The sequence below is a fragment of the Enhydra lutris genome, unplaced genomic scaffold (assembly GCF_002288905.1).
Source record: "Enhydra lutris kenyoni isolate GAN:26980312 unplaced genomic scaffold, ASM228890v2 scaffoldscaffold58, whole genome shotgun sequence".
Classification (NCBI taxonomy): Eukaryota; Metazoa; Chordata; class Mammalia; order Carnivora; family Mustelidae; genus Enhydra; species Enhydra lutris.
Window position 1 is genome coordinate 8,373,768 of NW_019154142.1, and position 25,663 is coordinate 8,399,430.

The 25,663-nt window shown below is 50.5% G+C and overlaps 1 protein-coding gene across 1 annotated transcript in view; it reads left to right on the plus strand.

Annotated features, from left to right (window-relative positions):
- Positions 1 to 25,449, plus strand: part of LOC111158277 (BEN domain containing 3) — a 30,185-nt gene extending 4,736 nt beyond the window's left edge. Inside the window, exons 2-4 of the mRNA XM_022520207.1 lie at positions 9,644 to 9,691; positions 10,197 to 10,399; positions 22,871 to 25,449. Of these exons, the coding sequence (XP_022375915.1) occupies positions 9,655 to 9,691; positions 10,197 to 10,399; positions 22,871 to 25,120 (2,490 nt within the window). The 5' untranslated portion in view covers positions 9,644 to 9,654 and the 3' untranslated portion in view covers positions 25,121 to 25,449. The remainder of the gene's footprint in view (positions 1 to 9,643; positions 9,692 to 10,196; positions 10,400 to 22,870) is intronic.
- The last annotated feature ends 214 nt before the right edge of the window (positions 25,450 to 25,663 follow it).

Genomic DNA, 25,663 nt, shown 5'->3' on the forward strand with positions numbered 1-25,663 from the left:
CTCTTCTGGGGCTCCCGTTCTCCAGCAGCCCTTCCTGTGGTGAGAGTTTGCCTCACTTTGCATTTGAGAACGTGACTTGGGAAGGAGGAAGATCTGCCCCCGTCGCATGGCGTGAGGTCAGGGCTGCTGGGCCCTGTCTTCCTGGACTGTACCTCAGCCCGGTGGCTGGTGCTAAGTTCAGTGGACGTTTCCGATTTAGTGGGCTAGAATCCTGAGTCAGCTGGCTGGGATTTGAACCTCGAGGTTTCAGGAAGCCCAAGTACTTCCCATTTCGGGGCCTGTTGCTGGTCCTGGGTGAGTCCTGGCCAGCCACAAGCCCCTGGTGCCTCAGATTAGCATCACACTGCTCTCACCAAGGGGACTGCTCTGGCTGCCCTCTCCTGAGCACAGGTTCTCTGGAAAGAACTTGATGAGAAGACCCCTGGCCACTCCTAGCCCCCTCTGAGCAGCACTGGAGAACTTTGTCCCTTGGACATGTGCGGGACACTTAGGGAAGAGCTCCATGACCCTGAGAAGGCAGTGGGCATTGGCAAGGAATCACCACACCAGATGACCCCTCCTTTCCTTACTGTGGTCTTGTCTTCAGCTCTCCACGAGAATTCCCCACGACAGGTTCTGTGTGACTCCTTATTGCCCACTTGAACCGGTCACCTCACCACACCTTCCTTTTTCTGTGGTCCAGCCATTCCTCAGGTCCACAGACCTCCTGACCGTCCCTCTCCCCACTACCTCCTGCTGCTTAACCCAGTAGCCAGGGCCCTCAGAGCAGGCCTCTGCTTGCCCAGCTTGGGCCAGTTTTGAGGAGTCAGGGAAGGAGGGCCTCAGAGGCGGGTCAGAACATCTCCCAGACACCACAAGAGAACCCTGAAGAAAGGACCACGTTGAACAGTGGTCATTCAGAATACAGAGACCCGGAAAGCAAGGCCTCTGCCCTGGCAAGTTGTTAAGCCTCCGGCCAGCCACAAACCCTCCCGTGACCCCGCCTTCCATCCCTGATCCAGAAGACTTGCTCTCTTTTTTTTTTTAATTTTTTTAATTTTTTCCTGCCATGAAATTTGCCTTATTTTGAAAATCCTTCAAGAATCAGGCGAATGCACTGATAGAGCCTATGATGTACCCACCAGGAAATGACATTTCCTGATGATTCAAAAACCAATCTCTTCACCTTCTTATTCATACCCAGGTTTATGAGCTGAGACTTTTTCTGATCTCTCTTTCTCCCCACACTGAGGAGCATTTTTGACTTTCAGAGGCAATAATTCAGAGAAAGATATGAAATGAAAGGCCTTTCCTAGTATGTCAGTTGTTACATTGTTTCTTAGATTATCCATATTTTAAATGTTTAAAAGTTGAATGATTTGATTTTACATAATGAGTATGTTGCTGTCTGTGGGCTTAAGTGGGACTGTGGCCTGGCTCTGTTCTATATTCATATTGTAATACTTCTTATTTTTAATTTTAAAATACTTCTTTTTCATTTTCAAAGAGTTGCATGCCCACTGTAGAGTATTTGGAAACGAGAAGGAAATATTAAGGGGAAAAAGTCATCCATAATCCTCTAATTGGAGGTAATTAACATTTTGGCATATTTCCTTCCAGCTGCTTTATGGCATTTTTTAATTATGCAGTTGACATATCCCCAGCAAACTTTGAAGTAGGTTATTATTGACTGGATAGCCCTGTAATGAACAATTGATTTTGAATCTTTACACATAATTTAATGCTCAGCTCTTTCTGTCAATAGAGGTTTTCGAATTCACGTGTTGAGAAAATGTGTTGAAGTTGACTTCCTAACTTTGTATAATGGAAATAAACGATAGTGATCAACGGGGATCTCAATCTAGGTCCCATTCAGTTTGATGCCTCCTACTTTCTCCGCAGCTTTTTGTGAAATTGATCAGTGCGTAATAACAGCTCAGGGCTGCGGAGGGCTTCTGCACCAGTTTTTCCTCCCTGTGCTTAACCTGAGAGCCTCTGCCCTCTGCCTAGCGTGGCAACTGTGTATTGTGACTGTCAAGGGTGGGAGACTCCGTAAAGGACCAAGATTTGGTTAAAGGTCCTTGTAAGCTCAAAGTGATGAGGAAGATCAAGATTTGCCCATCTAAGCATTGACAAAGTTATTATTATTATTTTTTTAAAGATTTATTTATTTATTTATTTGACAGAGAGAGATCACAAGCAGGCAGAGAGGCAGGCAGAGAGAGAGGAGGAAGCAGGCTCCCTGCTGAGCAGAGAGCCCGATGCGGGGCTTGATCCCAGGACCCTGAGATCGTGACCTGAGCCGAAGGCAGAGGCTTAACCCACTGAGCCACCCAGGAATCCCGACAAAGTTATTTTCAAAGTAGATTTCTTTTCCTCCTAGAATAGTGTTATTTCTTCCCTCCAAAGAAAAAAGTCTGATAAGTACATACCAGAGCTTAAAATTATTTATATCCAGGTCACAAAATTGTAAGCGTTGGTGGTCTTCTGCACAGCTGTGGCAGGCAGCCTGTGTTTACTGGATTTGAGTTATGGTTGTTATAGAAACCCTAATGTAATATCTCCTAACCTTGGGGTTCTGAGTGCTCTTTCCTTCCTGTTACTTTTATCTCACGCTGTTTACCCATCTTCCCCAACGACAGAGGTTCCCAGAGTCCCATCTTCATCCTCCGGGACCTCCATCCCTGCTTCTGTTGGTTGTGATCAGTCCTTGTAAGTCAGCTGTCTGGTCGGTCACCCCCTGCACAGAGGACGGTCCCCACACTGGCACCAGCAGCTCCGGTGCGCGGTGGGGGGGTGTGGTCACTCGAGCACTGGGCAGGGAGGCCTCAGCATGTTCCCAGCCTTTCTGAGCCTTGGATCCCATACCTATAAGTGGAGATTACCTCTGAGGTCCCTTTTGTCTCTCAAACTGTGCCTCAGTTTCCTAATGTGTAAAATGAGACTAACAAGAGTCTCTACCTCATAGGATTGCTGGGGCAGTTAGTTTCTACACGGCGTAAGCTATTGTTTCGTTGATTGTCCGCCAAGGGCACAGAGCACGGGACAGTGAGGTGAGGAGTCCGAAGGAATCAGCAGGGCAGCCTGGCCGGCCTGTTGGACTCCCCTGCTGGTGCCCTCAGCACCGCCCGCAGACAGGGAACGCCTTCCCCCACGGAAGGAAGCCTGTTACCGTGACCTTGACTGTCTCCTCCCAGAGAAACTACTCTGGAGCCCTGTCCCCCAGTCTGTTTCTGGGGGAAGCGCAAACTAAAAAAAAGAAATGATAGAGAAATTTCTGTGATCTAGTAAATGAAAAAACAAGGAACAGGATCTTAAACCTTCCAGTTTCAGCATCTCTGTATGCTTAAAAATTATTAAGACCCCAAAGAGCCTTAGTTTATATGGTTATATCTGTCAGTATTTACTGTGTTAGAAATTAAAACAGAGGGGTGCCTGGGTGGCTCACTCGGTTTGTTGAGTGTCAGGGACAACCAGCTCTGGTCATCATCTCCGGGTTGCGCGGTTGAGCCCGACGCCAGACTCCATGCTACCTCAGAGGCTGTTTGGGATTCTCTCTCTCCCTCTGTGTCTCCTCCCTGCTTGCATGTTCTGTCTCTAAATAAATGAATCAATAAAAATCTTTAAAAATTTTTTAAAAAGAAATTAAAATGGAAAGGTGTTTAAATTTTTTAAAAAAGATTTTATTTATTTCTTTGACAGATGGAGATCCCAGGTAGGCAGAGCAGCAGGCAGAGAGAGAGGAGGAAGCCGGCTCCCTGCCGAGCAGAGAGCCCGATGTGGGGCTCAATCCCAGGACCCTGGGATCATGACCTGAGCCGAAGGCAGAGGCTTAACCCACTGAGCCACCCAGGCGCCCCTAAATATTTTTTAATTTATTTAAAAACAACCATAATAAGTCCACTACAAGGTAGTGTCAGTAGTATTTTAATGAAAGGTAATTATTCCCCCAGCCCCCCAAAAAATGTTAGTGAAAAGATTGGTATTCTTTACATTCTTTATTTTTTTAAGGTTTTTTTTTTTCTTTTTTTTTTTTTAAGTAATTTCTACACCCAATGTAGGGCTTGAATTCACCACCCTGAGATCAAGAGTTGCAGGCTCTGCCAACTGAGCCAGCCAGGTGCCCCTGTGTTGTTTACATTCTTGCATCTCTCTTTAATATCCGGCTCAATAGAAGGCAGCTGAATTTTCCTGGTTGCCTCTGTAGTCAGTCTTTCACAAAATAACACTTCATGGAGTGTCTGGAAAGCTCTCCTACACATCTATGAGAGAAAAGGGGCAATAATAGCTCAGTGTTATAAAAACACTTTTCATCTCATAGAACCCTTGAAAGGTCTTGAATATACTTGTAAAGTGGTTCCCCAAAAAGAGAAAAAAAAAAAGCTGTTTTTAAAAGTGCCCATTTCGTGGCGCCTGGGTGGCTCAGTGGTTAAAGTCTCTGCCTTCAGCTCAGGTCATGATCTCAGGGTCCTGGGATCGAGCCTCACATGGGGCTCTCTGCTCAGCAGGGAGCCTGCCTCCTCCTCCTCTCTCTCTCTTCCTGCCTCTCTGCCTACTTGTTATCTATCTGTCAAATAAAAAAAAAGTGCCCATTTCCAGGGTGTCAGTCCGCCTGGAGCTGGGGAGGGACGCACAGGCTGTGCACGCGGGGACGAGCCAGCGCTGGCAACTGCTGGACACGGTTCACGCTCTGAGAGCCCCTGACCCCGAACATCTGTGCAAGGATGCACGAGAAAACTGACATCGTTGCCTCTCAGAGAGTGACTGGGGACGGAGGGGGTGGGGAGAGACAGTGGACTTTTTTTTTTTTTTTTTTTTAAGATTTTATTTATTCATTTGAGAGAGAGACTGAGAGAACGAGTTGGAGAAGAGCAGGGGGGGAGCTGACTCCCCGCCAAGCAGGACTCGATCCCAGGACCCTGAGATCACTGACCTGAGCCGAAGGCAGACGCTCAACCCACTGAGCCACCCAGGTGCGCGACAGTGGACTTTTAAACCAAATCTCCTTTTAAAAAATTAATTAATTAATTAATTGATAAGATTTTATTTATTTATTTGACAGAGCGAGATCACAAGTAGGCAGAGAGGCAGAGAGAGAGGAAGGGAAGCAGGCTCCCTGCTGAGCAGAGAGCCCGATGCAGGGCTCCATCCCAGGACCCTGAGATCATGACCCGAGCCAAAGGCAGAGGCTTTAACCCACTGAGCCACCCAGGTGCCCCCAAATCTCCTTTTTATACTTTCTGAATTTTCTTTCTTGTGCGTGCATTTTCTAGTCAAAAAAGGAAAAAAAGACCCTAAGCATCTTCCCTTCTTAAAATGAACTCCAAAAATAGACATTGACCTGTAATTTGTAAATCTTTTCAACGTTTCCATTTCTTTGTGGCATCTCTGAGAACTGATTCTTTCTCAGCCCCCATGAGTGATTCTCACCGTCTGCCTCCCCTGTCGTCCCTCCTCCCAGACTTTCTTCCTGCCAGAGGCAGGAGCTCGCTGATACTCAGGCGTCAGATTTAGGCGCATTTCAGCGGGAGGCATGGAGGGAGCCCTGCCAGTGACTGCATTTATGTAGCCAATTTAAGCAACTTAGCCTTTGTAATTTGATATTTGAGTGGCTAAAGCATCTTGTTATTTCTGAACGTTTGGGATTACCCTCCTTTTGTGCTTTTTGTAAACGGAAGGCTTTTCTGATGACATTCTAATCTTCCCCCGCCCGTGTGCCCTGCATGGAAAATTGAACATTGTCCGTCTCGCTCCGTGCAGAAGGATCGAGACTATTAGGCATTTTAATAAAATCATATATACTCTTACGAGCTCTGCAACATTTAAACCTTTCTGTACCCATGACAGTCATTTAGCCTGAGGCTTCCTAGGATGTTTGGTTAAAAGAATAATAATAATGATAATAACTGAGCATTTTCAGTTACTAAATTAACCCCTGGAAATTGGTCCTATTTGAGAGTTCCCCTCCAAAAGGTCATGGGCATCGTAGAACCTGAGATATTTTCGTTAGAGGCAGCAGGAGGCTACATGGGTCTCATTGACCTTTGTTCCCTTCATTTGTTTAAGCATTCCTTTGGGCTTGGCCTGGGGTTTCTGGGGGACATGGAACAGCCACCCCTTGGGGGAGAAAGCTGATTCTCAGGAACACGTGGGTGCATACTTTGGTGGTCTCACAGCTTGCAAGACTGGTGAGAGCAAGCCCCAGGGGGCGGGAGCCGTGGTGGTTGGTAACTATAACCTACAGTTCCTGCGGCATGCTCGGCCTCTGGGCGCGCGGTGTCCACCCCGGACGGGCAGCCTTGTGACCTTCATCCGGGCAAACGACCGGGAAGTGGAGGGAGCCATGTGTGGAGGTGGCAATGTGATGTCCCTGTCTTTTCTCCCACTGTGCGGTCACTGTGTCAGTACGGGGAGGCTGGGAGTCCCCCTGGACATCTCTTCTGCCCTGTGGAGTGGAGTCTGTGTCTAAGCACGGAATAGACAGATTTTCCAGGTAGCTCCATGCAGACAGAGGGAGATTTGGGTGTTCCAGCTGCTGTTGGACAGAAGGATGCAAGGTTGGAAACTGGCCCCCGTGTTCACCAGAACCACCTTACTGGACGAATGAGGATTCTGAGATTTCTGCCCCGGGGAGCTGACTGGAGAGAGACATAGGCTAGTTTTGAATCCTAGTTCTGCCACCGAGCAGCTTGGTGACCCTGGGTCAAGTTACCTGCCCTGTGTTCCCTTCCCACCCCCCCTTCCATTTGCAATTATTGTGTTTCCATAATCAAAATATTAGAAATATAGTTTTTTCTCTCTTTATTGGGGTAGAGTTGACAAATAAGAATTGTCGAGATTTAAGGAATAATGCCCTTGGTTTCTTTATTGGTAAAATTGGGATTCAGAGAGCTCGGGGCGAGATGGAAGCGTTGGTGACGTGGCCGGTGCATCCGGCTTGCGGTGGGTGGGCTGCGGTGTTGGCTGAGGACCGTCACTCCTGTCCACATCACACAGTCAGATGCAGTTGTGGGTTCTTCTGGCTTTGCCAACGGGAAATTCCCCAGTTTCCCATGGAGCGGGGCGGCTTTGCTGGCTGGGAGGGAAGGGGCCTGCTGTGCTGGGGTCTGGGTCACTTCCCTGCTAATCTAGCATCTGTCACTGGTCTAAGGTGACACTGGTTCCAGAGCAGATGCCCTCTGGGTGTCTTGAGTGCCCAGGACGGGGGCCACTGGGAGCCTTCCCAGCCCCCCTTTTGGCTTTCTGGCCCCCCCCCCCCCCCCCCCCCCCCCCCCCCCGTGCGGTTCCCCCCCCCCCCCCCCCCCCCCCCGCAGGAGGCCAGGTGTGTGCTCTTCACCGTTTTCCTCACCAGGTGCTTGTATGCCTGCGCTAGTATCACATGGTGTGGTGTAGAAAACACCCTTCCTGCCTCCTGAGGCCCCGTCCCGGCCAAGTGTATGCCCAGCACTGGGCTGCAGGCCCCACCCATCTGCCCGAGCCCCAGCCCCAGCGGTATCCCCAGCCCATGCCAGCGCTTGCCTCCCCAGCTGCCTGCCGCTCCCCGGGAACAGCTGGGCAGATAACATGTAGATAACTGTGCTGGCCTTGTTGGGCGCTGTGGTTCTGTCTGCTGTGTTTTTTCACCGACACCTGTTTTCTTCCAGGATTTGCTTGTCCTTTTAATATCCTCTGCTTAGCGTCTTTGAGTCTTTGTGGTTTTTCTTCCACCTTGACCCTTTCTCTCCCCCAGTGAGCCATCCACCTCCTCCTCCCTTTCCCACAGCTTCTCCCCGGTCATCTGTGTCGCGCCCTGTGCCCTCTCTAAGACTCACTCAGTCCTGCCCATCTGTTCCACTGCTTCTTACCTCTGCTCTGGATTTCAGTGACCGTGGGGTGGGGTCTCCCAGGGCCGTTGGCATCAGGCAAGGCCCGCAGTGCATTTCCTTATGAAGCTCCCCTGCCTGGGCTTGAACTTCTCCCCGTGTGGGCTGCCTCACTGTTTGCAGACTGTTGTTCGCCTGCCTGCCTGTGCTCCACCCGCCCTCACTACTCCCAGCCCCTCAGGGGGGTGACGTCAAAAGTGGGGTTTTTCCCCTTGCAATACAATGGAAATTGTATTTGCTAAAATTCACTGTTGGTACTCTTGACCCTTGAATTGGACTTATTATCTTCCCTCAATACCATCTCGTGTGTTACATTTTTCAGATAACAGATACTTCGGTAAATAGGAATTATTTTCAGTGTAATTGCAGTTTCAGATAAATCTTAAATTTTTTATTCATTTCTCTGAAAATTAGTAATACAGAGATGGAAAGAACTGTGCCTGTCATAAAGTTACTGTGACATTCTGAGGATACCACATCACATCATAAGCACCATACGCGTGTTGCTATTATTAGTGAATTTTGAGGCTGTTAATTGTGTGCATAGTTTACCTAGATTCACTCCCTCTTTCTTGCCTCCCCCGCAACTAAAACCGAGAATCACACACCATTCTATGGCTATTTGGTGAGTAGCTTACTGGACTTTGTAGATAGCACTGTTCTTCTAGAAATTTCTGAAAAGATACTTCTTAGTCCTGCTCTCCTCAAAGGGTTAATCAGAATGGGAACTCAGTATTTGCAGTCGGCTTAATCAGTTGTGGGAAGCACAACTCAGTGTCAGTAGTACAGGCCGTCAGTGTCTTCTTTTCTAGCGTTACTGCCTCATGTACACCTTATTCTGTTTATGAAAGCTGTTATGTCGTTTGGGGGGAATCTCAGAGATTTAATGCTACTTTTAATCATGGTGTCTGTTCCATCCTGGCACAGGCAGTGGGAGTCAGGGGCCCCGCACCTGACCCTTGCAGCCCATAGAGTGCTCCTTACTCTCGTTGTCCTCCCCCCCCCCCCCCCCCGCCTTGTTCCCTCATCAGTAAAAAGAAGGGTTTGGGCCAGATTCTGTGGCGCTCCAGAGCTTTAAAAACCCACACTGCCTCTTCTTGCTGCTTTGGAAGGAAGGGCTAGACCAGCACCATCCAATAAAAATAGAACGCAAGCCGCTTAAGTAGTTTCAGATTTTCTAGTAGCTACATTTTAAAAAAAGGTGAAATTAATTTTAATAAAGTTTTATTTAGCCCAGTGAATCTGACATTATCTTGTCAACATGTAATCAACATAAGTATGATTAGATATTTTACTTTTTTTTTCTCCCTCCGCTACATCATTGAAATCCAGGGTATACTTCCACTTACAGCATGTCTTCATTTGGACGAGCACCTGGAGTCAGTCCTGTGACCCACTCGTGTCCCAAGGAGCCACCCCCTACATCCTTAGTCCACCTTTCTAGTCTGTGGCTGGAATTTAGAAAGCAGGGACTGACAGGAGATCATCTGAACTTGGGTCTTTTGTAAGACTTGATTTTCTCAAATAACATTCCCCCTCAGTGTGAAAGTGACTCAGTCAATGCTTTAGGACCCATTCTGCCCACGTGGAGTTTTGGAGAAGCGCTCCCAGAGGGTACGCAGAAGGCCTGGCTGCTTCTAACTCAGAGGATGCGGCTTTCCATGATGTTAGGGAACAGTGTCAGCTCAGCTTCCATGACCCAGAGCCAGGGTTGGGAGGGTAAGGGAATTTCTCATGGGTGTGGAAAATTAAGAAGTAAGTCAAGCAATAAATCAAGACTTTGTCTTTGTCTTTTCATTTAGTGGAATAGAAGATGAACTCAACTGAATTCAGTGAAGATGTAGAAGAAGGTAAAAAAAAAAAGCTTCTTTTTAAAAAATATTTTTAACTTAGTATTTTTTTATTAGGCCATACACTACATGGTTCAAAAATAAAAAGCTACATAATGAAACATCAGTGGAACTTCTCCTCCCTCCCCTGGTTCCCATCCCCCTCCACCCATACACCTGCTAGAGGTGTCTTATGTATCTTTCCGGAGTTACTTTTAAAAGTATCATTTCAGAGATAGTATTTATTTCTTTCTCTCTATCTACTGTCTCCCCCCCCCCCCCCAAAAGGACTTTAAAACCAGTTTTGAGCAAAAAATTCTCTGAACGTGGTTTTATTGTCTTAGCACTAAGCGGTAAGACAGAGATCACTAGGTTGGAAAGCGCGGTTTAGTTGTTCCTAGACTTCATTATCTGAGTGGTAGTGTCCGAGGGCAGCCCGCACCCAGCCTGTCGCTCAGGGAACCCTGCTAACCTCCGAGCGGCCCAGTGGTCTTTCCCGCTGAGCCCTGTTTCTTCTCTGCCACAGTTCTAAAAAATAACACTGTGAAAGTGGAGACAGAGGCCGAAGATGCTGCCCTGGACTGCTCGGTGAGCTCCAGGTCCTCCGAGAAGCACCCTCTGGACTGCGTCTTCACTGCCCTCCAGGATTCCAGCAAGCGAAAGCAGCCGGGTGGCGATGGCCAGCCTGACTCTGTCCCCGGCGTGAAGAGGCGGCGGCTGATTCCCGAGGTGAGGGCCCAGCCCCTTCTGCTGTTTGCTTGGGCTCTGACCCTCTCGTTAGATGCTCTGTCTCTCTACCTGTGCATATCCAGGCGACTGGTGAACCCTTGAGCATGAGAAAGCTTTCGTTGCAGCTGTCCCATCTCTGGCTTAGATTTCTGGAAGGTGTGCTCTCTAACTAGAATTCTTACAGATGTCTGGATTCATGACGCAGCTAGGGGAGCCTTCACAACCCAACCGCTTTTGAGTTTTGCTTTGCTTTGCTTCACTCAATAGCAAGGGCTGTTAAGAAAAGCCTCCCGCATTTTATGGAGTATACACTGTACACAGATTCCTGGAAAAGTTGAGGGGTGGGAGGTCTTTTCCTAAATCAAGCCCATCTTTTCTATTAGGAGAACTTATTCAGTGAATCTTTTTACAAAGGGAATTCTTTTGTAACATACCTGTTACCCCCAACCTACGAATTTTATGAATTTGCTCTATTTTTTTCTTCACCTGCTGGTTAGATTGAATTGGACTAAATTTATTTTTTTTTAAGATTTTTTTTTTTTAAAGATTTTATTTATTTATTTGAAAGAGATCACAAGTAGGCAGAGAGACAGGCAGAGAGAGGAGGAAGCAGGCTCACCGCTGAGCAAAGAGCCCGATGCAGGGCTCGATCCCAGGACCCTGGGATCATGACCTGAGCCGAAGGCAGAGGCTTAACCCACTGAGCCACCCAGGCGCCCAAGATTTATTTATTTATTTGAGAGAGAGAGCATGAGCAGGAGGGGGAGAAGGAGAGAGAGAAAGAATCCCAAGCAGACTCCCCACTGAGCATGGAGCCTGATACAGGGCTCGATCTCATGACCCGGAGATCACAACTGAGCTGAAACCAGGAGTTGGATGCTTAACTGACTGTACCACCCAGGTGCCCCTGAACTTGGCTAAATTCTGAGAGAGAGAGACACTGGAACTGGACATGGTGGCCCCCTCTAGCAGCCTACAGTCCAGGTGGGAGACAAGACCTGCGCACAGAACAGTTAAGACCAAGGAGAGAGCGGAAGCTTTAGGACATCAGGGGTCTGGTGTGGGATGTTCTACCTCCAAGCCTCCCCATGGGCTGGCAGACACCTTAAACTTTTTTTTTTTTTTTAAGATTTTATTTATTTATTTGACACAGAGAGAGAGATCACAAGTAGGCTGAGAGGCAGGCAGAGAGAGAGGAGGAAGCAGGCTCCCCGATGAGCAGAGAGCCTGATGCGGGGCTCTATCCCAGGACCCTGAGATGACGACCTGAGCTGGAGGCAGAGGCTTAACCCACTGAGCCACCCAGGTGCCCCCCAGCAATACATTTTTAAAAAATCAATAATGCCCACCTAGGAAAAAAGTTGAAATTTGTTATAACTAGATGAGCATTTTTTTTTTTTTCTTTTTGAGAGAGAGAGAATGGGAGAGCACTGCTCTGCCCCTCACCCTGCAGAGGGAGAGGGAGAAGCAGATTCCCTGCTGAGCAGGGTGCCCAACGTGGGGCTCGATCCCAGGACCCTGAGATCATGACCTGAGCCAAAAGTCGATGCTCAACTGACTGAGCCACCCAGACACCCTGTATGAGAATTTTATTTTTATTTTTATTTTATATTCTGTATGAGCATTTTAAATAAAGGGTTAATTGTGGATCTCCCGCCCTTGGCGCTGGCTGCTCTGGATGCCTGCACCAGCTGCCTGCTGGATGCCTTGTGACTCTGGGGAAGGTCTCACGTGTGGCTAGCAGGCTCCAGTGCCCTGAGTAATGATTGCAGAGGAAACCTCAGACTCCTCACTGCTGAGTGAGATTCGTGCTGGTTGAATACGGGCTCTAAGATGGTTCGTCAAAGAGCTTATTTGAAAAACATGTAACCACTTTTTTCTTATGTTTCATTTTACACCGTAAGTTATTATCCTTTCCCCTAATGATCGCTAGTTAGATGTTTTCCACTCCCATGTTATCCCAAGTACGGCCACAGGGACCATCCGTATATGTAAACCCAGTGCCCTCTGTGAGTGTTTCTGTGGGTTAGATGCCTAGAGGTCATCCTACAAGTGTCGAGAAGCTTCAGAAGAAGCACGGCTGAGATCCTAAAGGAGCTCCCGAAAACATTTCCTTCTTTGTGTCACATTGCATTTCTGCCTCAGACCGGTTCTGTGGACTCCTTCAAGTGCGCAAGCAAAGCCAGAGTTCCAGAAATGGAATGCAGAGTTGAGTGTATTGGTTCACCTTCGCCGTGGGACAAACTACCCTGAACCTTAGCAGCTTAAAATGGCCACCTTTGTATTTGTTGGTGGTTCTGGGGACAGCTGGTAGTTCCAGATTTGGCCTGACGTGGCTGGGGTAAGGTGATCTGGAATGGCCTCCCTCCTGTGTCTGGGGCCTCGGCTAGGCTGGCTGTGCCCGCTGCAGCTTCCCTTTCTGCGCGTTCTCGCCCCTGGGAGGCTGGTCCAGGCTTGTTCATGTAGCACAGAAGGGTTCTCAGAGCAAGGGAGGCCAAGCCCGGGAGCACAGACACCTTTCACACCTCTGCTTGCGTCACCTCTTTAGCTGGTGGCCTTTTGGCCAAAGCAAGTCCCACCGGCTACCCTGGACGCGGGGGCCGTAAGAACAGACTTCGCCCTGACGGTAGGAGCAGCAAACCCACATTGTGAAGTGGCTTTTCACCCAAGGCTTTCACACTGCGGTGGCTGTTTGTTCCCACAGTCCGGAACAACAAGCACACCAGGAGGGAACTCTGGCCACGTTTTCCTGGCTTGTGACCTTTGTGGACAGCCTGGGGTGGTCCCGTTGTCTCCTTGCACAAAGGGGGTCACTTTATCCTTCCATTATGTATGATTTTCTTGGAATGGCCTCGCAGAGAAGGGAGTGTCTTCGCATTCTTGGGGGCAGAGAGGGAAGGAGAAGGTTCTTATGATTTGTATTTTGGTTGAATCCTTCAGTATGTGTAGCAAGGTAGGAAAAAACCTGGCATTGAGCTGGAACTCCACTGAGGGTCATGGTGCAGGGATCTCCCCAAGTGGCACATGAAGGTTGTGACTGCCTCCCAGTTTGGTGCGGCGGCAAGCTTCAGCTGGGACCTCAGGCATCGTCCTGGAATTCCCACACATTTGGAGAAAGGGGAACCAAATGTGTTTGAATATTTCTAATATCACTTGTCCAGTTTACATATTCTTACTGGGCAGATATGTTTACTTTTCAGTAGGTTGGAGACAGCAGGCAGTTCTAACCTGTTAGATTTTAGATTGGAAAAGACAGGTTAAGTCCTGGATTTTGTTTTGGGTATTCTACTAGTTTTGTTCATTCTTATTGTATGTAAAGGGAGGTTGATAGCCACGCACCGCTTCCTGTTCCGTAAAAAGAATATAAGTATGAACTTTTTGAAATTCTGGAGCTCCTTGGAGAACGGTGTCTTACGAATTCAAGGCAGTATTTCCTTTTAAAAGTCTGTGTAAGTTGATGTGTCAGTAAATCAATAGCCTCAGTACCCTTGGGATTTTATTTTTATTTATTTATTTATTTTTTTTTTTAAAGATTTTATTTATTTATTTGTCAGAGAGAGAGAGAGGGAGAGAGAGCAAGCACAGGCAGACAGACTGGCAGTCAGAGGCAGAGGGAGAAGCAGGCTCCCTGATGAGCAAGGAGCCCGACGTGGGACTCGATCCCAGGACGCTGGGATCATGACCTGAGCCGAAGGCAGCTGCTTAACCAACTGAGCCACCCAGGCGTCCCTACCCTTGGGATTTTAGAACAGTCCATCAGTTTTATGAAATTATAGTATATGTTGATATATTTTTTAAAGATTTTTATTTATTTGACAGAGACACAGTGAGAGAGGGAACACAAGCAGGGGGAGTGGGAGAGGGAGAAGCAGGCTTCCCGCTGAGCAGGGAACCCGATGTGGGGCTCGATCTCATGAGCCAAAGGCAGACTTTTAACGACTGAGCCACCCAGCTGCCCCTATGTTGATTTTTCAACATAGTGAGTAGCCCTTTATCCTTCTGCCCCTGGATTTTATTTTATTTTATTTTTTTTATTTGCCAGACAGAGATCAGAAGTAGGCAGAGAGGCAGGTAGAGAGAGAGAGGGAAGCAGGCTCCCTGCTGAGCAGAGAGGGGCTCGATCCCAAGACCCTGGGATCATGACCTGAGCCGAAGGCAGAGGCTTTAACCCACTGAGCCACCCAGGCGCCCCTCCCCCTGAATTTTTTCTGATCCTTCTTAACAGATAAGGCAGCAGGGGTGAGAGTGGGGGTGGAGGGGTGGGGGAAGGGAGGTGGGACGACCACATATGCAGCTTTTTTTTACCAGAGTAAGACAAGAGGAGCCCGGAGGCCGAAACAAGTGATCATCCAAAAAAGTGGAAAGGAAGTTCATGAGCAGTGACGGGGGGTCGACTTGACAAAGGGCACCGTTCCTTATTCAGTCCAAATGACAAACCGGTGACAAGAGAGTTAACAGCTCCCACCAGACAGATGAGTCACTTCCGCATAGAAGTTAAAGCACCAGGATGCCAGGGGGCAGTCTTGTTCCTGGTGCAGAGTATCGCAAGGGACTGGATCCCTCACTCCCTGCATCTGGGGAGGCGAGCCCCACCCGTCTCTGATCCAGCCCCGAGGAGGAGGAAATCGTTAACCTGGGAATCAGATGCGGAGAGTTCACTACGGGGCCCTGGGCCAATTCCGTGACCTCCCAGACTCTCAAGTTCCTCCGTGGTGATGAGTGCGAATTCTGCTCCTCTCATCAGTTTCTTGTGTGGGAGGGAGCCCAGCCCAGGGCCTGCCCCGCATCAGCCCTCAGAACCACCTGGCAGCCCCCATCTCCATTTCCCACCCTTCAAGGTCAGCATTCTCCTGCCTCCCTCCGAGTGCATCAGAACGAAAAGGGCATGGCATTGCCGAGGGACACCCCGGGCCGAGTGTCCTTAATTCTGAAAACCATCCAAGCTGGAGCCTAGGCCGCCTTGTCTCTTCTCCCCCAAGCCCAAAGACCGGGGAGGGGAGGATGAAGGGTGGGGGTGGGATTTGCGTGGTAGGCCTGATGGCAAAGGTATGTCAGGTTCCAGCTCCTGTCAGTGCCGACGACGTGTTCATGGTGACACTGAGTATAGTACCTAGAAGACACACAGAACCTCCCTCAGGAAACCTAACAAAAGGCTCTATAAAGACTTATTTGGCACCTCCACTGGAAAGGGCTTCATAGCCAAATACAGCAGATGTGGGAGGTGAGTAGCCAGCATTTTTATTGGTAATCATCTTTTTATTCGCAGAACTGGGGGCGACTTTCAAGACCCGTGTGCCGGGCAGGAGTTAGCCTTGTTCTCCTGGGGCTTTTCGCTTCTTTGTTTGTTTTTAATTCTAAAGCGTCACTGTGTTTTGTTTTTCCAACTGGAGAATGGAAATGTCATCTCCCTCATGCGGTGCAAACAGTCTGAACACCTTCTCAGTGGCCGTGGCTGTGGTACCAGCTGGAGAGTCACAGTAATTTCTGTCGCAGCCGCAGCGGATAGGTACTGTGCCATTCCCACTGTAACGAGGCTCCGGGAAGGTGGTGCTCCCAAGCCTGCTCGGTGTGAGGCTGTGCAGTTACCCACCGTGCCGGGGGCCCTGAGGGCTGCGGGGGTGTAAGATGCGGAGAGAAGTCTTTGAAGATGTCCTGCCCCGGCAGTTCGTGTCTTCTCCAGTGTAATTGCTGCCTCCCAGCTTACTCCTTCAGGCTCCACAGCAGTTTCTACATCCGGGAACAGCGAAAGGATGACCCAAGGGGTAGAAACCATGAGGTCGGGGGGACGGTCTAGCTCCTTCCCTGGGTCCCCAGAGCCTGCCAGATGTCAGGCATCCCATCCTGTTCGCACCCTGGGTCTGCGTGGCGGCGGAGAGCTCTTCCAGACCTTGTTGCTAACCGTAGCTGGTCATGGGATGACGGTGATGATGGAGAGAAACATTCTGTTGAGAATGAAGAAGGTAAGCGGCGCTTCTGGCTTGATCACTGATGTGGGATCCCCCTGGGAGCCGACTCCTAGGGTCTGGCCTAGAGGCCGCACGAATTCTCCACCTTCTCTCCCTCTGGAAGGCGGGCTGCTCCGTGGGTGCTCTAGTCTGCTAACTCTTCTGGGCCCCAGTTAGCCACTCGTCATTGGCCAACCTGCCTCCCGGGACTGCTTGGATTTGGAGCCCCGGAGAAGATGTTTAATGCTTGAAGCGTCTCCATGGCGACCCCGTCCCTGAGACGCAGCTGGGCACAGACCTGTAGAATCTGCCCTCCATGGTCGCCTTATCCTCACATCAGCCCAACATCAGCCTCTTTGTGTTCCTGTCCCCCAGCGAGAGGTGTGGGCATTCCCTCTTGAGTCTGAGGGTGCTAGCGGGGATCTGAAATGCCTCGACCGAGTCCAGGCACTGGCAAGCCGGAGCCCTGCGGCAGAGTTCCCATATGGCTGGAAGATGAGCCTCAGAGAACTGGGAACGGCATCAGCCAGACAACCCCGTGCCAAGTAGCACAGATTTAAAGATTTCTTGATACTCCTAGACAGCTGAGCAGAGATTTTTATCAGCAGCAGCAAAGGCAGCCAGCTCGTTGTCGCCTTGGCAGTGTTTGTGGAATTAACTGGAACACTGAGTTGACAGGACACCAGTGTGGGGCTATCTAAGAACCTTCTCTTTGGGGCTCGTGTTGTGTTTTGTGTTGCATGGTGTATCTAAGGTCTCTGGGAGTGAGGAATGTTGCCCTCTACTGGGACTCTAACTTAATTTTTTCTTCCAGCAGGTTAGCCAAAACCGTTTCTATTTGACGGCAGTGTTTCTAATGTGCTTAGTAGAAACTGAAATATTTTTATTAATGATCCTGAACAGTGAGAGTTATAGAGGGGATTTCCAGTTCTGATATACCCTGGCGTTCTGCCTGCCGGAGGAATGTGGGGGAGCACAGTGACTTCTCTTCGTTACTGGTATTGAGACAGTTGAACCAGAAAACGTTCCCCGAACTTACGCTCCATACCGGGTGTTAATGAGGGCACCCCGCTCTCTAGAACGTGGTACTTTTGCTGCAATGCATGTGAGTTTCTAGTGACCTCTGCACAGAATCTTATTTTACGATGTATTAGTGGGATCACTTGTAAAGCAAAGACCCTTGTTCTAAAATAACTCCCAATGTATTTATCATTTTTTTAATGACTGCCATTAGAAACTCAAATTCCTCTATATTTGAGAAATGAAAATATAAAACGTCATGGTAATCTCATGATCCACAGGACATGCAAAATTATTTCGGTGTAATTGAACTTAATGGTGAATAAGTTGCTAAAATTTAATTTACAGCCTATAGGAATTAGCAAGTAAGACACTTGGAATTTATTAGGGCAGTGCTTTTAAGATTTTATTTATCTATTAGAGCACGCATGAGTTGGGGGGCAGAGAGAAGCAGTCGCCTCACTGAGCAGGGAGCCTGATGCAGGGCTTGATCCCAGGACCCGGGGCCCATGACCTGCGCTAAAGGCAGAAGCTTAACCGACTGAGCCATCCAGGTGCCCCCTACAGCAGTGCTTTTCAGCAGTGACCCACAGCTGTAGTTGTAATAACTTATAACAGTTAGAACTACAGCTCACATGTATGGATTTGTATGCACAGAGAAACAGAACTTTCCCCAGCTTACTTGCCATAGCAGTGCACCCTGCTATTTTCCTCTTCTCCCTGTTCTTTTTCCTCTTCTCCCTGCCTTTTTTCCTTCTTCTGCCTTCCCTTCTTTCTTTCTTCTTATGCTGGTTATGACCCACCAAATCAACTTCATCATTTACTAATGGGTCACGATCCATAGTTCCAGACCGTGTTGGGATAAAGATTTTCATCTCCATCCCCTCCTTTCTCAAGTTTCTGAGGTGTGTGTTGTGTGCGTGTGTGAGCCTCCCTCCCTTCATAATCCTCTGCTTTCGTCTGGTAGCAGAACAAAAGAACTGTAAAGAGCTTAAAACCACACCTTCAGCGGGGTTGTCCCATACCCCTCCCCTGCCCCCAGCCATGAGGGCAAAACTGACCTCGAAGTGCCTTCTGGGAGTGACTTACCCTGAGGCAGTGCAGGGAGGTCCTCCATTTGTTTACAGGCTGAGAGTCATCTTTACAGCTAGTTTAATAAAAGGCCCCCCCCTGTATTACCTCTGCACTGGCTTGGGAATAGTAATAATAATTATATTCTAACAGTGAATATTTATTAAGCACTTACTATGATTCAGACAGGGCTCAGTGCTTTTTGCACATTATCTCATTAAGTCTTCATAACTACCCTGTGAGACCTACCATTATTTATCCCTGAGTTTCTAGAAGCCGAAGCATGAAAAACCATTTGATTTGGCCAAGGTCACAGAAGACAGGCTGAGCTAAGATCTTACCCATGCTTTTATACCTCTCGACAGACATGTTATTCATAAAGTTGGTGCCCTGTCTGAGCAGCTCCTCTTTCTCACGCATAGGTTTGAGAATGGCCAAACGCTGTGCCCTGCTTTAGCCATCCATGAGTCTAGCGGACACACGTTCATTGAGCATGTCTGTGTCCCAGGCACTGTGCAAGGTCCTGGGTGGGGCTAGACTCAGGAATGACCTGGTCCCATCATGGGAGCAATCCTGCAGTGTGATGAGGACAGGGCCGGGTGAGGAGACCCCAGGAGGGGGAGGGTCTAGTGGCAGGCCATCTGTGCTAGGCTCCTCCCAGGTCAGCGGGCCCCTGGTCCTCCGTCCTTGAGAAGCTAGGGCCTGGGAGGAGGAGCAGGGGAGGAGGGCCAGGTGCCACCTCTCAACAGTCATCAGCTTATACAAACAAACCCTGAGGAAAGGATTGGTCAGCTCCGTGGGATCGTTAAAAAGTACCTTCAGGTACTTAGGGAGTAAAGTAGCTATTCTTACACATGGTTCTTATCAACAGAGAGGCAGGAGAAAAATTAACCTCCCTCTGTGTGAGTCAGATTTTTCCATTATTTAAAAGAGAGGGTCCAGGAAGTAATTCATTAATTTAGAATATAAAATGAAATATAACATGTGGGTGGTTGAAAAAGATCAAAGTCTTGTATGTTTATGTGGCCTCGTGCTCTGTTTTCATGTGAACCCATGTATTACTCACCTGCCATCATAAATCTGGCCTCTTGAGCTTGTCTTTTCTCCCTGGCCTTTTTAGGCTACAAGAGAAAAACACGTCATATACTGTTTTGTGCCGGCATTCATTATCTGAAGACTTACAGGTGACATTGAATCTGCCTGAGGCAGGTTGAGATGAGGCAAACTGAGAGCAGGTGCTGTCTTCCAGGCCTTGGCCACTCGGAGAGGACCCACAGCACCTGGGAGCTTGTTAGAACGGCAGGCCCGGGGGTGCCAGGCTGGCTCAGTCAGAAGAGTATGCAGCTCTTGATCTCAGGGTTGTGAGTTCGAGCTGCACATTGGTTGTTGAGATTACTAAAATAAATGAATCAATGAATGAAAGAAACTAAGTTAAAAGAAAAGAAAGGAAATGTGGCCCAGGGACCAGAATCTGCATTCTAACAAGATCCCAGGTGATTCATACATAGATTGGAGTTTCAGAAGCACTAGCCTTGGCTTCCTTACACCAACCGTATTCTCCTCGGGTGTGGAAGTATCCCAAGGATGCGCATTGTTCCTCCCCATTCTGCAGTTGCCTGGGCACACACCTGTCAGTAAAAGCAAATACTTTGTGCTTCAGCCCTGTGTGTTTGTTCCCCTGACGCCCACCCATGCTCACCAGTTAGCTTTTCTGCTTAATTAAACCCTCAAAACTACATTCCAGAAAGGGCTTGGGTCAAGTCTAACATTTGTAAAAACCAGCCTTACAAAGTTGGGACTGAGATGAAAGGAATGGCACAATATTTGAGAAGCTCTGACATCTGTGTATATCAGGGAGGGCATCACCACGATCAAGATAACAGGAATCACCAACTACCATAAAGTTTGCATGTGCCCCTTTGCGTCTTTCCTGCACCCTCAGGTCCCCACCCTATCGATGTTTGTATTTTCTAGAATTTTCTGTGAGTGGAATCCTACAGTAGGGCCTCTCTTGTTTGACTTCTTCTAGCATAATTATTTTAGACTCATCGTGAGTACTGTGTGTATCAGTTCTGTTGCTGAGTAATACTCCATTGTATGGGGGCGCCTGGGTGGCTCAGTGGGTTAAGGCCTCTGCCTTCGGCTCAGGTCATGATCCCAGGGTCCTGGGATCGAGCCCCGCATCGGGCTCTCTGCTCCGTGGAGAGCCTGCTTCCTCCTCTCTCTCTGCCTGCCTCTCTGCCTACTTGTGATCTCTGTCAAATAAATAAATAAAATGTTTAAAAAAAAATACTCCATTATATGCATATAGGACAGTTTGTATACTTGCTGATAACATTTTGGGTTGTTTCCAGTTTTGGCCATTTACAGATGGGGCTCCTGTGAGCATTGGTGTGTAAGTCTTTGTAGGATCATGTGCTTTCAGTTTGCTTGGTAGATAAATATCTAAGCATGGAATACCAGGATTATATAGTCCGTGTATATGTAACTTTTTAAGAAACTACCAGCTGTTTTCCAGAGTGGTTACACCATTCCATAGCCCCACCAGCAGTGTGTGCGAGTTTTGATGCCTTCACATCTCCAGCACTGGGTATCATCTTTTCGCTTGTATGCATTCTGGTAGGGATGGTGAGGTATCCCCCAGTGGCCTAATAAGTGGTACTAATAAACATCTCCTTTTTATATACTTATTTATTTATTTTGACAGAGTTAGATAGCAAGAGTGAGAGAGCACCGGTGGGGAGCGGCAGGCAGAGGGAGGGGGAGGAGCAGGGACCTGGATGCGGGACTTGCTCTGAGGACCCTGGGATCATGACCTGGGTGGAAGGCAGACGCTTAACCGGCTGATCCACCCAGGTGCCCCTTTCCATTTTTTTCTCTTACTGTTTATGTTGTGGTGTCATAACTAAGAAATGTTTGCCTAAACCAAGGTCATAAGGGATTTCTCTTAGTTTTCTTCTAGAAGTGTTAAAATTTAAGGTAGGTTTTATATTCACATCCACAATGCATTTTTTTTCTTTTTTAAAAATATTTTATTTATTTATTTGACACAGAGAGAAAGATCACAAGTAGGCAGAGAGGCAGGCAGAGAGAGAGGGGGAAGCAGGCTCCCTGCTGAGCAGAGAGCCCAATTCGGGGCTCGATCCCTGGACCCTGAGATCATGACCCGAGCCGAAGGCAGACAGACACCCAACGACTGAGCCACCCAGGTGCCCCCACAATGCACTTTGAGTTCATTGCTTTACATGGCACACAGAGGATGGGCATTGGGGTTGTGTGGTTCTGTGTGTGTATATCCAGTTGTTCCAGCATCATCTGCTGAACAGATGATTTTTTTCCATTGGGTTTCCTTTGAGCCTGGGTTACAAATGTCTTGTCCTTATATACATAAAATGTTCAGGGCCTGGCAACAGGGGAAACCACTGGTGAAAGCAGTGAGAACTTTGGGTTCTCAGTTGGCCAGGGTTGATGGCCATCTGGTGGTGGAGCTGGGACTCAAGCTTTGGGGTCTTTAAAGGAGATCTCGAGCTTGCCCTGGGGGGGAGGGGTCCAGCAGAGTGGACTTGCACAGTGTGCGTGCCATTCCTTGGGTGAGCTGAGGAGATAGTCCCTGAAATGAGTGTAGTAGAGCTTAATTCTCTCACCGCCCTTTGTGGAGCAAGGCGGAGGGTACATGGCAGGTAGCTTTGTAGGTGTGTGGGAGAGGCGTGAATGCATTCTGTGCAGTGGCTGCCTTAAGACACTGGGGCTTATCTCCTGCAGCTCTTTGAGAATGGCTGCGGGGCCAGCAGGAGATGGCAACTCAGAAACCTGGGGACCCCGTCACCCTGTGCAGCCCACAGCTGCATGAGCTCTGGGACGTTCTGGGCCAGCCCTTTCGCAGCCTGAGATAAGAGGTCACGCTGGGCAGTGGTAGAGTTGCTGCGGACCCCCGTTCTGTGCTCCCCATGTCTCACCTCAGGGCCTGTCTGCTGTCCTTGAGGCTGCAGACCGGCAGACACACCACTGTCTTCCTGAGCGGCTGTGGGCAGGAGTCCCGATCCCCTGTGGGAGAGCCCCCGGAGGCCCAGGTCAGCGAGGTGCCAGACCCCCGCCCCCGCCCTAGGGGCTCCTCTTGCCCTGGTGGCCGCTCTGGAGTCCCCGGCAGGGCCGTTGCCCAGCCAGCCCTGTGTGCAGGAGGCGCGGCAGCGGTGTCCTGCAGGAAGTGGGAGCCTTCTGGCCGGCCAGAGCCTCCATCAGGGACTAGGAGGAGGGAGCCGCTCAGGGCGGGCATGTAAGGCTGTGTCAGCTGTGCGTTCCTGGCCTGGCAGGGTGAGCTGGGGTGAGGGAAGTGGTTCATCACGCACGTCCGAGGGGGGGACCTCCGCACCCCTGTGTGCCTCGGACCCACGCATCGTGTAGTAAATCAGAGCCTAACACGCTGTCTGTTTTCCAGGCCCTCCTCGCAGGCATGCGGAACCGTGAGAACAGCTCGCCCTGCCAGGGCAACGGGGAGCAGGCCGGCAGGGGCAAGAACTTGGGCTCCGCATGTCCTGGTGAGGAGGAGCCCTGCGGCGACATGAGCACCCCGTCCTACAAGAAGCCCTTGTACGGCATCTCGCACAAGATCATGGAGAAGAAGAACCCTCCCGCTGGCGACTTGCTGGGCACGTATGAGCTCTTTGACAAGGCCAACTCTAGCAACAGCCCCTCGCCCCTGCGGCTCCTCAACGAGCCGCAGAAGCGGGACTGCACCGGCACTGCGGCGGCCACCACCGACGGGGACCCCAACATCTACTTTCTGATCCAGAAGATGTTCTATATGCTCAACACGCTCTCTTCCAACATGTCCCAGCTGCACAGCAAGGTGGACCTGCTCTCCCTGGAGGTGAGCCGCATCAAGAAGCAGGTGAGCCCCACTGAGCTGGTGGCCAAGTTCCAGCCGCCCCCCGAGTACCAGCTCACGGCGGCGGAGCTCAAGCAGATCGTGGACCAGAGCCTGTCGGGCGGCGACCTGGCCTGCCGCCTGCTGGTGCAACTCTTCCCCGAGCTCTTCAGCGACGTGGACTTCTCCCGCGGCTGCAGCGCCTGCGGCTTTGCGGCCAAGCGCAAGCTGGAGTCGCTGCACCTGCAGCTTATCCGCGACTACGTGGAGGTCTACTACCCGTCGGTGAGGGACACGGCCGTGTGGCAGGCCGAGTGTCTGCCCCAGCTGAACGACTTCTTTAGCCGCTTCTGGGCCCAGCGGGAGATGGAGGACAGCCAGCCCAGCGGCCAGGTGGCCAGCTTCTTTGAGGCGGAGCAGGTAGATGCCAGCCACTTCCTAGACAACAAGGACCAGGAGGAGGCCCTGTCCCTGGACCGGAGCAGCACCATCGCCTCAGACCACGTGGTGGACACGCAGGACCTCACCGAGTTCCTGGACGAAGCCTCGTCCCCTGGCGAGTTCGCCGTCTTCCTCCTGCACCGGCTCTTCCCCGAGCTCTTCGACCACCGGAAGCTGGGCGAGCAGTACAGCTGCTACGGGGACGGCGGCAAGCAGGAGCTGGACCCGCAGCGGCTGCGGATCATCCGCAACTACACGGAGATCTACTTCCCCGACGTGCAGGAGGAGGAGGCCTGGCTGCAGCAGTGCGCCCAGCGCCTCAACGACGAGCTCGAGGGCCTGGCGCTGGACGGGGGCAGCGAGGGCGAGCCAGCGCGCGACGACTGCTATGACTCCTCCAGCCTGCCCGACGACATCTCCGTGGTCAAGGTGGAAGACAGCTTTGAGGGCGAGCGGCCGGGCCGGCGGTCCAAGAAGATCTGGCTGGTGCCCATTGACTTCGACAAGCTGGAGATCCCGCAGCCCGACTTTGAGGTGCCGGGCGCCGACTGCCTGCTCAGCAAGGAGCAGCTGCGCAGCATCTACGAGAGCAGCCTGTCCATCGGCAACTTTGCCTCGCGCCTGCTGGTGCACCTCTTCCCCGAGCTCTTCACACACGAGAACCTGCGCAAGCAGTACAACTGCAGCGGCTCCCTGGGCAAGAAGCAGCTGGACCCGTCCCGCATCAAGCTCATCCGCCACTACGTGCAGCTGCTCTACCCGCGCGCCAAGAACGACCGCGTCTGGACGCTGGAGTTCGTGGGCAAGCTGGACGAGCGCTGCCGCCGCCGCGACACGGAGCAGCGGCGCTCCTACCAGCAGCAGCGCAAGGTGCACGTGCCGGGCCCCGAGTGCAGGGACCTGACGAGCTACGCCATCAACCCCGAGCGGTTCCGAGAGGAGTTCGAGGGGCCCCCGCTGCCCCCCGAAAGGAGCAGCAAGGACTTCTGCAAGATCCCCCTGGACGAGCTGGTGGTCCCCTCGCCCGACTTCCCGGTGCCTCCGCCGTACCTGCTGTCGGACAAGGAGGTGCGCGAGATCGTGCAGCAGAGCCTGTCGGTGGGCAACTTCGCCGCGCGGCTCCTGGTCAGGCTCTTCCCGGAACTCTTCACGGCCGAGAACCTCCGGCTGCAGTACAACCACTCCGGCGCCTGCAACAAGAAGCAGCTGGACCCCACGCGGCTGCGGCTCATCCGCCACTACGTGGAGGCCGTGTACCCGGTGGAGAAGATGGAGGAGGTGTGGCACTACGAGTGCATCCCGAGCATCGACGAGCGGTGCCGCCGCCCCAACAGGAAGAAATGCGACATTCTGAAGAAGGCCAAGAAGGTGGAGAAGTGACGGCTGGGCGCCCCCTGGGACTGCGCGTGCTCTCGGAGCGCGCCAGGGGTGTCCGCAGACGCGCACCTTACGGTGGCGGGGAGGGGCTCGCTCGGTTTGCACACGTGGACACCGCGCAGCCGCAGGAGGGACAGAAGCTTCGCGTGCGTCTCTCCTGCTTGCGACTTTCAGTCCCGTGTCCCCAGGGTGCGGCCGGAGTCCGGGAGAGCGGAGAGGCCTCGGGAGCCGGCCCTTCTCTTCTTGGCCGTGTCTCTCCATCCACCGCCCCACCCCCTGCAATTTCAAATGCATAGTCAGCGACTCTCTTGTTCCTCTTCCCACATTTTACATCTTCCATTTTTATCCATTTTTTTAATTAAAGAGAAACCCTTTTTAAGAAAAAAAATCATTGGGCTCTTTGGGGGCCATTTTACTTAAAAAAAACTATCTTTTAAATATTTGTGACGAAGTACTGTAAGATGCCTTCGGTTGCTGGGATTTTTTTTAAAGATGGTTTCAGATTTATGAAATTTTTAGAAATGCCACGTTCCTGCATGATGGCTA